Source organism: Lissotriton vulgaris, chromosome 8 (genome assembly GCF_964263255.1).
Source record: "Lissotriton vulgaris chromosome 8, aLisVul1.2, whole genome shotgun sequence".
NCBI classification, from domain to species: domain Eukaryota; kingdom Metazoa; phylum Chordata; class Amphibia; order Caudata; family Salamandridae; genus Lissotriton; species Lissotriton vulgaris.
In genome coordinates this window covers 731,165,944-731,178,185 of record NC_141696.1, presented here as the reverse complement: position 1 = coordinate 731,178,185, position 12,242 = coordinate 731,165,944, and the positions used below count along the sequence as shown (strand labels likewise).

The 12,242-nt window shown below is 46.7% G+C and overlaps 1 protein-coding gene across 1 annotated transcript in view; it reads left to right on the top strand.

Moving 5' to 3' along the window:
• The window catches only part of CFAP47 (cilia and flagella associated protein 47), a 2,734,468-nt gene that overhangs the window by 611,572 nt on the left and 2,110,654 nt on the right, over positions 1 to 12,242 (top strand). The window contains exon 36 of the mRNA XM_086934611.1: positions 3,716 to 3,850. Coding sequence (XP_086790737.1) covers positions 3,716 to 3,850 — 135 coding nt within the window. The remainder of the gene's footprint in view (positions 1 to 3,715; positions 3,851 to 12,242) is intronic.

Below are 12,242 nucleotides of genomic sequence, written 5' to 3'. Positions count from 1 at the left end.
TCATCACAAGTACCTTCTCGGATATATACCGAAATGTATGAAGTGAACTGACCTTGTGAGAATAATTCAACATTCACTTGTCGATATCCCAACTACATTTTCTCCCTTGCAATTCTCGACCTATACTCCCATCAATAAGCTCTGGTGTCTTCCCACTTGGCTTAAAAACTATTATCAGCTGTGATGAAAATATGGGGGAGAAACATATTTTGAAGATAGATTGAAAAATAATCATAGCAAACACGGATACCTTAAAAGGAACAGGCACTTCTCCTTATACCACTGATCACATGTTTGTAGTTATTCACTTCCCATAAATGGAGAATGTAGAATATAGCTCGGCCACATGAATCGAGCAGGGACTCAGTCTTCAGGGGTGGGGCCAGGGACTGTGTTATTGCATCATTTCCTAGAACCGTCAATGCACTCCTGGAGTTCTAGGTGGATGTGGGGGCCTAGGAGTGTCTCTCTCAATTGCCGTCTTTATTCGATCATAAACAATCATAAAAGACACATATAGACAAATACAATCTGTTATAAAAAGCATAAGTGTGTCTCTCATTAAAGTAACCTAACAAACACTTTTTAAGGGCTACAAGAGCCCCCAGAAAATCCAGTAGTGGGTCGAAAAGTTTAGTACTAGTGAGCTAGGCACACTTGAACACACTCATCTCCACCCTTCCACTCACTAGCACAAACCCTCACACCCGTCCGTTCACAAGCTTGCCCACATACTCACACCCACCCATCCATAAGCACATTTACTCACCCCATTCATTCACATGGCGCACACCCACCATTCACAAGCACATACTTGCATACACCTATTCATACATGTGGAGATATAAATGCATTCATACTTACATGCATGCAGCTACAAATTCAGTAAACACTTGCTGGGCTGCAACGGTGAAGGAGAAGCACAAAGGCCCCAACAGGAGTTGGAGGCTTCCGGGAGCGAATGGAAGATCCCTCCAAGTCCTCTCATTGGCTAACCTTGTCATGGGTCTGTCAATGAGAGGAGGACCTTCCTTAACTCATCACAGAGTGGGGTGTGGTCAGTGATATTTGCTTACCCCGTCCCAGTCTGTGAAGAAGCGTCAGTGATAGCCTTTCAGCTGTGGACACATCACGGCTCATACCTGAAGCTCCCAGGGCTGACTCTATTGGTGACACTCCTCCTCGTCATGAGAGGGAAGACCTCACAGATCTTTGCCCAGCTGATTAGGTCACTGCTCTCTGGGCTTTGAGATCTTCAGCCTGGCAAACCTTGGATCATACTGCCAGGCGCCTGTGCATTAGTGCATGTAAAGTGCATGACGGCTTTTGACATGGCAAGTGTTTGACAGTGTAACCTTATTTTAAGCGACCTTTGAGAAAGTGCTTTCTGTACTTAATTTTAGTGCTAACACATTCTCTACTGATTGCTAAATCTAAGAGACTGAATTGGTGGATGTATAGATACCCGTGGCAATATCCTCCACCTGCATGGCACTACCATGGTGATTTCAAACACTACAAAGCAGACCCCACAAGGGCTCTGTGGGCAGTAGCATTGTTCCACCCAAGGATATAGCCCTACTGGCTATTCCACAATCAGTCATCAAGAGGTCCATATCACCCAATCTGAACAGGTAATTGTTTTTTTATCTTAGATTTTTAACACATGCCGCCTGTCATTGGGCACAAGGTAGCACGAGTGGTTTCCAGAACTGTAACATTAGCTGGTTTGCTGGGAGATGGTCAGATGCTTTTATGTTTTTAAATGACTATTCTTTTCGTGAACTAGAGAAACACGAGCACTACAAAGGGGGACGAAGGCTCTAACTGGACTGCGAAATGTTTTCTCTCCACTGGCTGCTTTCCTCCCTCTGGTTATGGTTTGTCATCGCTAGCCTTTGATAAATGCTTGTACACCTTGATTTATGCACGGAGGATTGCCACTGGCTGAACCCAGAACAGTGTGGGTGTCACCAAGGGAGGGCTGTAATAAATCAGACTGCCTGTTTGTCTTTCGGAATGTAATCTAGTGCTTAGCCGCTCCCCACAGCAATGCATGAAGTTGTGTGCCTTTGCTGGAGGACACAGTAATATAAAGGTTTAGAAAATGTGTTATCACGGAATGTATAGTCTGCATTTAAACTTTGTCACATATTCGTGTGTGATGAAATGAGACTATAAAAAGGCACCACGGGGGACTCGTAATGAATGGAGGAATGTTCCCATGGAAGTTGTTTGCACACATTCTGCTCTCTCACTTGCAAAGGCTGGCAAGCTCATTTTAGAAAATGAAGTCCTTCCAAACGATTATGAAGCAGCTGCGAAAATGAGCCGCAAATGTTTGGAAATACGTTGATGTATGATTTGCTTTAAGTGCCTCATACTTCAGCGTGATAAATCGCAAAACACGGAGTAAGTAAGGAAATAGGAAATGTAGTTTCCATTTAGCTAAGAAAAACGATGCATCATTTAGTTTCCATATTTATAGTTTGAGTGTCGAACAAGTTTTTAGTAGCGGTTGTGTCTATCATGGGCGCTGAAATGTCTGCATGGAAGTACCAAATTGGCCCTCTACACAGTATTTAAAAAAAATATTACCTTAACTTACCCTCAATATTTTGTAAAAACACACCAAACACTGGAACACTTAATTAAAAAATGACTAATTTTAATTGACTTGTGCTCCATCTCTTATTATGTGATCTTCCTCCTGGTCGTGACTGGCGCTTCTTTCACTCGCTTGTCTATAGCAGTAGTGGGTGAATGGCGTGAAACGCTCAGTACAAAGTCCACTTGCCTAAACTAGTATGTAGATCATGAACATCATGGCAATAATGACACTTTAATTGGTATGAATGGCCCTTGAAAACTTGGCATCTGAATAAGCATACATGAAAAGTGTCACTAGTGTCTACTCAAAAGCATACATATCCCCTCTTTCTATGCACTAACTGCTGGGGCTGTATAGGCTCAGAGCTTACCCAGCCATTGGGGTCTATATTTTGGTCCCAACTTGCTGATGCTAAATGCAGGGAAGGTCTGGAAGTCTGTCCCACTGTGGGTTTGTCACCATGTAGTCTAAACAGGTCACTAGAATGTGTTAGCGTCCAGTTCAGTGTAAGTTTTCTGTCAGATAGATGGAAGTGCCCTACTAGACATAGCAAGGTTGTGTCCAGTTGTCAACTTGATGAATGGAGTGAATATTTCTGTTCTTGGTGGGCTATGTCTAACAAAATACATTGAAACTGAGTGTGCGGAAAGTTCAAAATAGTCGCTTCTCTGGACATTGAAGGCAATTTCCCTCTCCCATGCAGAGGAAAAGGAACAAACGATTGATAAGCAGCTGCAATGTTGCGGCCTCACCACAAAGCCTTTCTCCCGTGCATCCCCAACTCTGGGCTCCACATCCATCACGCCAGCTAAATTCAAGGTGCCTGCTCATCCCCTGCGTGGAAACGGTTGAGATCTGCTTTTTGTTTCTACCACGATGAGCTTTAGCCAGCTTAGGGTATCTATACAGGTCATGCTATACGACATTTGCCCCTGGAAGCCCCTTTTTTATTTCAAAATAGAATTTGTTTCACTGAGGTGTCTGAGTAGACCAAGGGTCATAGGAAAATATACTGCTACAGAAGACACCATACAAATTTAAAAATGTCGTCCTGCATAAAATGCACTGTACTTTTAGGTGAATTAATACGTGTGTCTGTTTTAGGCCACTGACATATGTGACCCAAACCCAATCTTGATGCTAATGCTGTGCGTCTACCTGTATGAAAAGATGCCCCAGTATGTTCCAAAGAAGACTGTGGAATTTGAAGGTGCTCTCCATTCTACTGTTGCTAGAGAGGTAAGTTGATCCTTTTCCGAATGTATAATGTGGGGAGTATTCACTGAACCTTTGTCCAGATCATTCCCTTCCTTTAAGCCCAACATTTTTATTGTGTTATTTTAATATGTGCATATTGCTACAATTCACCCCAAACATGGCTCCCAAGTACGTGAAAAAATATAAAAGCAAAACATCTGATCACATTCCATAAAGAAACTGCAGTAAAAGAAACAAACTCATATCTGATAGAGAATTCTAGCTCCAGATTCCTTACCCTGGAATATTCCCCATGCGCGAGACTGTATCTCTAAATTTTTTTAGCAATGCCCTTGTGCACCAGTAGGTGATGTTGTTCTGCTCCACGTTACATTGTTGGCATCGCCCATGCCAATAGTGACATTTGCGGGGCTTTTATAGGGGCCATCCCAGCATGCTGACCTCAGTTCCTTCTTTTTTATGCCATCAGCGATGATTTGGATGATCTTCCCTCATTCTCTTTTGGCCTTGGATTAGTCAACATTTTGTTGACATTTAGTGTGCCTTCTTTTCACCTTTTTTCAAAGATGTCCCCAAAGAAATCCACCGGGTTCAACCCTTGTGGAGCCTGTCAACGACAGATGTCAGAGACGGACCACTACTTGGTTTAGCCAGATCCTGAGTGACCTCTACCCAACTCTGAGTTTTATGAGGCCATGATCCTCATTTTTGGGCAGTCAGACCTTTCTGGAGAACTCACTGACCCCATGGGTTCAGGAGGATCTTCAACTGGGGCCCCACCAGCGGGTCTGCCCATGGCATCAATCGACCACTCAAGATCCGTTGGTAGAACTGGATTGGCTCTGGCCGCAGCTTTGCGACTTCTCCGGCGACCATTCCAGTGGCACCTCAGACACCCATTGGTGTGCCAAACCCATCATGATTCCCAACTCTGATACAGAGATGGATGGGCATTGCATAAAGTCGGTACCAGCATGGACCAGGCCTACACAGCTTGAATTGGAGGTGGCGCCCTAGTTCTCCGACGAGCTCACTGAGGAACGTGAATGAAGGGGGTATGAGGAGCCCTATGGCTACTCTGAGCCACTCTAGCAGAGTCCATGGCAGATGCCAACTGGTGTGAGGACGTGGCTGATGCCAATGTTCTGTATACCTCACAAGACACTGAACTCCTCTCTCCTCCCACAGTGGCTACAGAGGAAACAGCTTCTTTTGCAATGGTGGTCTATAGGGTGGCTGAGGTCCTGAACCAAACGCTGCTCACAGTCAAGGTCAAGACCAACGTCTTGACAGAGGTGTTTCAGCCCAGGTTATCTTTTTCAGAACCCTTATTACCCTTTAATGAAGTCCTCCCTGATTTCCTGCTTGGGGCCTGGGTCACGCCCTCCCTGCACAGGCACTCTTGTGCACAGAACTATAGCTGGCCACCTTAGCCGCTTCAGGGGACCCAGCCATCCTCCTCCAGTACCCCACCCCTGAGAGACCGGTGGCCCAAACCTCACCCTCTCAGATCAATCCCAGGCGTGTTCCCTACCACACCACCACCGGATTGGAAACTCAAGAGGTTCTGTAGGAGGATTTTCTCTTCCACTAACCTGACACTGCGGTCCATGAACACTGCATGCTTATTCAGGCGTTATTCCCATACTGAGAGGAATACGGTTGCGCAAGTGTTGCCTATAGTTCCGGATGAGGCCCAGACCATATACCCCCAAGCTACTTATGATGTAAGAGATGCAGCTAAGTTCATGATCAGGTGCTGATTGGATACAACCGACTCACTGGACAGAGCCGTTACTTCGACAGTGGTGCTCTGACGTCACACCTAATTGAGGAATACTGACTTTTTGGGGCATAACCAGGCATCCCTTATGAACATACCATTCAGTGGGCTTGGCCTCTTTGGCGATAAGGCAGATTCGGCTTTTGGAAGATTCAAAGACAATAGGGCATTGCAAGGTCATTGGGTCTCACCGTGGTCCTATAACAGCTGTATTTCACTTTCTGACCCTTCTGTGGATACAGTAGGATTCCCTGTAGCCACCACGGCCAGCAGGTCACAGTCCTATTGTGGCAGCAAATGTGACTTCCACAAGTCTCGAAGGACCCGACCAATCCACTCTCCACCCCCCATCAACCACACAGTCAAAGCCTCTTTAATATGCCCTCGATCCAGTATTAGCAACCAGGTGGTGGCAGAATTACAGCACCATATGCTCCAATGACAGGAAATCACTTCAGACACATGGGTGCTTTAGATTGTCCAACAGGTTTATGTTCCCCTTCCAACAGCCCCTGACCCAATTTCCTGTGTCCTACAATTGGTTAACGGCTATGCTCTCACGGCAGGAAGCACTGGCGCTTCTGGCCAAAGGAGCCATCAAGATGGTGCCAGTATCAGAAGTAGGCAATGGTTGCTATTTCCGGTACTTTCTGATGCCCTAGAAGAATGGAGGCCTCCATCCCATCCTAGACCTGTGCCCTCTCAATAACTTCTTGAAAAAGGAGAAATTCAAAATGCTCACCATGGTCCATGATCCTGGAGACTGGATGGTAGCGTTGGACTTCCAGGATGCCTATTTCCACATCCCCGTTCTGCCTGCCCACAGACGTTACCTGCAGTTTACGGTGAGCCAAGAGCATTCTCAGTTTACTGTGCTTCCTTCTGGTCTTATCTGTGCCCCTAGAGTGTTCACCAAGGTGATGGTGGTGATTGCAGCACACCTATGGAGGTCAGGGTTCCCAGTCTTCCCCTAACTTTATGATTGTCTGTTGGATCTTTCACCTCCAGACTACGGCAGACCTTCAGCATTCTCTGGGGTTCACTGCACTCGCTGGGGGTCACTATCAACGTGCCTCACCTGATTCCCTCTTAGACTCTCCCTTTTATCTGAGCTATTCTTGATAAAGTGCCCTTTCAGGCTTGTTCTCTACAACAGCGTGTCCAGGATATTCAGGCTCTGACCCTGCACAAGACCTGCAGTGGGGGCTTAGCTGCATCAGACCCCTCTGTCTGCCTCACCCATAGCTGACGATGGATGAGTCACTGCTGGGATGGAGAGGTCATCTGGGAGAAGTGGATGTCAGAGGACTCTGATCACCGGCGGAGGCCTGGCTCACATCAACCTGTTGGAGTTTTGGGCCATTTGCTTGATTCCAGAAATCTTCCTACCATCCATATAAGGGAGACTGAATCAGGTTCTCAGGGACAACACTACAGCCATGTTGTTCTGCAATAAGTAGGCCAGGGTGGGTGCCTGAGTCCTTTGTCAAGAAGAACTGTGTCTCTGAAGCTAGGTGGAGTATTCTCTGGTTGAAAATTACCTGGTGGGGATCTTTGAATGCCAAGACGGATGTACTTTGCCAGCGGCCCTAGCGGATAACAAATGGTGGTTACACCCTGAGGTGGCACAGGGCATCTTTCACTAATGGAGAGACCCCTTCCTAGATCTTTTTGACACCACTGAGTGTGTGCAGTGTCAATACGGTGGCACTCTGGAATTCTAAGAGAGATGCATTCCTGATAGAGTGGAGCGTGGTACTCCAGGATGCCTTTTGTTTCCTAGCCTCACATGCTCAGAGTTCTGAAGAAGATCAGGAATGACTGTGCCATAGCCATCCTAGTAGCTCCAGATTGGGCAATGATAGTGTGGTACCCAGAAGGTCTGGGCATAAGCATCTGTCTTCCTATCAGGCTAGCGCTTCAGGAGGATCTCTCTCACAGCAGCGAGGCAGGGTCCTGCACCCTCCAGACCCTGACAATCTGCAACTCATGTATGGAGATTAAGTAGTCACAGTTGACTGCTTTAGATATTCTCACCGAAGTTCTGGATGTCACCGTTGCCTCTAGGTACCCATCTACAAAGTCTTTTTATTGTGGGCGCTGAGTCAAGTTTGTAGCCTGGAGTGGCACCCATAATACAAACCCATTACATGGCAAACTGTCAGTTGTCTTGTTTCTTTTTTCTCTCAGGCAGAGGGAGGACTTAAAGCGGGCACTGTTATTGGCCTTTTTATGTTTGCCGAACAAGCCGTCCTTGTTCAATCATCTGCTTTGATGAGGTTTCTAGAAGGTTTGACACATATGTTTCCCAGCAAACTCTTTGTCATCCACAGTGGGATCTCAATTTGGTCCTCACTTTCCTTGTGTGCACTACCTTGAAACAATACGCAGAAGTCTAGTAAGTCCTCTGACTCCGACAGTGTTCATGGCGGCGATAACTTCAGCTCTTCGCATGAGTGAACTCCAAGTGCTCTCAGTGCAGCTGTCCTGCACCGTCTTTTTTTACTGATAAAGTGGTGTTGAGGACCAGGGCAGCCTTTTTGCCAATGGTCATGACTGCTATTCACATTGGACAATCCATCGCTCTCACCATGCACCACCTACCTTCATGGGGGGCAATGCTGTTTAAGTCTTCTGCATCCAGTCTGGCTCCTCTGGCTATTCTAAAGGTGAGGAATCTGTGGTTATATAGAGTATCCACCAGAAAGTGCGTTAATGAAAGAACCTTAATTGTTCTTTAGAAGTTCAGTGTAGGATATGTGTTTAAGTTGCAGTAGGTCAGTACTTTTTTGTAAAGGTTTATAGCTGGACCTTGCTCTTATGAAAGTTTTAAATGATTTCTGACAATGTGGTGTGTATTTCTGACACTAAATAGCATGTCTAGCTGCAGCTGCTGTAGTGGAGGTACTTTCTGTTCACTAAAATGTTTGATGAGGTTAGCTTCCTCCATTTTTAAGTGGGTTGGCATATAGGCTCTTGTAGAAGGTGATAAATTGTTAATCCATTTAATCTATTTATTTTATTTGTATATTCATGTTTTGGGACATGCTTGTATATCAACAGGATGCTACTGATTGTCAGAAGCGTCAAAGCAGAAGAGTAACGACATGGGTGGAGGTGGAAATGTCGTTCAGGAATGAATAGTTGGGGGAAGAGGCAGGGTCTTCAGTTGCTATCAGAAAGAACTGATGTTGGGTGCTTTAGAAAGTTGCAGTGAAAGAGTTCCAGAAGGATGAGCCTTATTGGTGCAGTAACCCTAGTCCCATACTGTTTCAATCCTGATGGAAGCAGTGTGAAATTGTGATGCGAGACCAACCTTGGGCGTCTGGTTGGATGAAATGGATTGGCGAGACAGGCAATGTGGTACCATGTGTAGTAATTTATGTACTAGGCTGATGGTGTTGAAATCAGACCTTTGTCTGATAAGTAGCCATTGCAGGGAATTTTACAGCTCAAAGTGATGTGGGCAACCATAAATGAGACAGGCAGGGAAATGTTTTACTCTTCACAGTCTACTCAATGCTATGGCTGAGAGTGTCCCATGGATACCATTGGAATGGACAATGCAGCATAGCACAACTGCTCTGATAAGAGCAATTCCATCTTGAGTTTTAAGTAATAGGAGTACCCCACTGAGACGACAGAGGAGAAATTATTCATTTTTGGTCACTGAATCGGTCCGATTAAAGGGGGACAATTCAGAGCGGAGGATGGCTCGCAGATGTCTGTCTGAGTTAGGAGCGGTGGAGTGAACATTGAGAGAGACAAGCCTCTCCTGTTTTTCATGGCTATTGAGTACCATCTTAAGTTTTGTTTAATTCCTACAATTATCCTGAATTATTTGCTTTCTGCTGAAGTCATTATGTGTGTGCTAGAATATAGCTAATTTGTTTCCCTTCAAAGAAAGGTTGTTTATAATATGCAATATATTGTTTAGCTGTGACCAGTAACAAGATATTTAAAAGGCCTGCAAATGTTTTGATGTAGCTTTGTACATTTGGAACAAAAAGAGAAAACATCAGCTATGGTGCCATATGGTCAAAAATTCTGTCTTTTCATGTGTCTAAACGTGATAGTTTTTTGTATGAGAGCTATTGGTGGTGTGGTGGCCCTACGGGACATCTCTAGTAATACTTCTATATTACTTATGTATGACAATTCTATATTAACTGTATCAAATCAGCAGATCAATTTTACAAGACTGAAAAATGCAGAGATCCTTCTACATCTAGTGCCTTGTTGCTTTCCCCCACTCTACCAGCTGAGACCTTTTTATAGGTTGAGAGTTCCAGGATGGAGGCCTGCAAGGGATAGCAGATTTCCGTTGCTACACTGGCAGTCCCAAATGAGAAACTGCAGGGGAAAAAGGACAGTCAATGTCCACAAAAGTAAGTCCAATTGGTCGCACACTGCTTGTCCTACCAGCGTGTTACCTCAAAGCATTATGGTCCTTGAAGTAAGCTTCAGCGAGTACGCCTCTGGCAGAGTCTTGAGCAAAAATCACTGTTGCGTTGGCCATCCCTGGACACGTGTTTCGAGGTTGTTACCTCTCGTCAGCAGGGAATAGGCATGTATGTAGGGTCGCTGCGTAGGCTGGCAAAAAATATTTTCAGGTCCCGTACCGCTCGTGGCACGCATGTGCGTAACCATGGGCTCGTCAGCCCCACCGGCTCAAGGGAGCCTGAATATAAACAAAAGGCAAATTGGTCGCACACTGCTTGTCCTACCAGCGTGTTACCCCAAAGCCTTGTGGTCCATGAAGTAAGCTTCAGCGAGTACTCCTCTGCCAGAGTCTTGAGCAAAAATCACTGTCGCGTTGGCCATCCCTGGACACGTATTTCGAGGTTGTTACCTCTCGTCAACAGGGAATAGGCATGTATGTAGGGTCGCTGCATAGGCTGCCAAAAAATATTCTCAGGTCCGGTACCGCTCGTGGCACGCAGGTGCGTAACCATGGGCTCGTCAGCCCCACCGGCTCAAGGGAGCCTGAATATAAACGAAAGTCCAATTGGTCGCACACTGCTTGTCCTACCAGCGTGTTACCCCAAAGCATTGTGGTCCATGAAGTAAGCTTCAGCGAGTACGCCTCTGCCAGAGTCTTGAGCAAAAATCACTGTCGCGTTGGCCATCTCTGGACACGTGTTTCAAGGTTGTTACCTCTCGTCAGCAGGGAATAGGCATGTATGTAGGGTCGCTGCATAGGCTGGCGAAAAATATTTTCAGGTCCCGTACCGCTCGTGGCACGCATGTGCGTAACCATGGGCTCGTCAGCCCCACCGGCTCAAGGGAGCCTGAATATAAACGAAAGGCAAATTGGTTGCACACTGCTTGTCCTACCAGCGTGTTACCCCAAAGCATTGTGGTCCATGAAGTAAGCTTCAGCGAGTACTCCTCTGCCAGAGTCTTGAGCAAAAATCACTGTCGTGTTGGCCATCCCTGGACACATATTTCGAGGTTGTTACCTCTCGTCAGCAGGGAACAGGCATGTATGTAGGGTCGCTGCAGAGGCTGCCAAAAAATATTCTCAGGTCCGGTACCGCTCGTGGCACGCAGGTGCGTAACCATGGGCTCGTCAGCCCCACCGGCTCAAGGGAGCCTGAATATAAACAAAAGTCCAATTGGTCGCACACTGCTTGGCCTACCAGCGTGTTACCCCAAAGCATTGTGGTCCATGAAGTAAGCTTCAGCGAGTACGCCTCTGCCAGATTCTTGATCAAAAATCACTGTCGCGTTGGCCATCCCTGGACACGTGTTTCGAGGTTGTTACCGATCGTCAGCAGGGAATAGGCATGTATGTAGGGTCGCTGCGTAGGCTGCCAAAAAATATTCTCAGGTCCGGTACCGCTCGTGGCACGCAGGTGCGTTACCATGGGCTCGTCAGCCCCCCCGGCTCAAGGGAGCCTGAATATAAACGAAAGTCCAATTGGTCGCACACTGCTTGTCCTACCAGCGTTTTACCCCAAAGCATTGTGGTCCATGAAGTAAGCTTCCGCGAGTACGCCTCTGCCAGATTCTTGATCAAAAATCACTGTCGCGTTGGCCATCCCTGGACACGTGTTTCGAGGTTGTTACCGATCGTCAGCAGGGAATAGGCATGTATGTAGGGTCGCTGCGTAGGCTGCCAAAAAATATTCTCAGGTCCGGTACCGCTCGTGGCACGCAGGTGCGTTACCATGGGCTCGTCAGCCCCCCCGGCTCAAGGGAGCCTGAATATAAACGAAAGGCCAATTGGTCGCACACTGCTTGTCCTACCAGCGTTTTACCCCAAAGCATTGTGGTCCATGAAGTAAGCTTCCGCGAGTACGCCTCTGCCAGATTCTTGATCAAAAATCACTGTCGCGTTGGCCATCCCTGGACACGTGTTTCGCGGTTGTTACCGATCGTCAGCAGGGAATAGGCATGTATGTAGGGTCGCTGCGTAGGCTGCCAAAAAATATTCTCAGGTCCGGTACCGCTCGTGGCACGCAGGTGCGTTACCATGGGCTCGTCAGCCCCCCCGGCTCAAGGGAGCCTGAATATAAACGAAAGTCCAATTGGTCGCACACTGCTTGTCCTACCAGCGTGTTGCCCCAAAGCATTGTGGTCCATGAAGTAAGCTTCAGCGAGTACGCCTCTGCTAGAGTCTTGAGC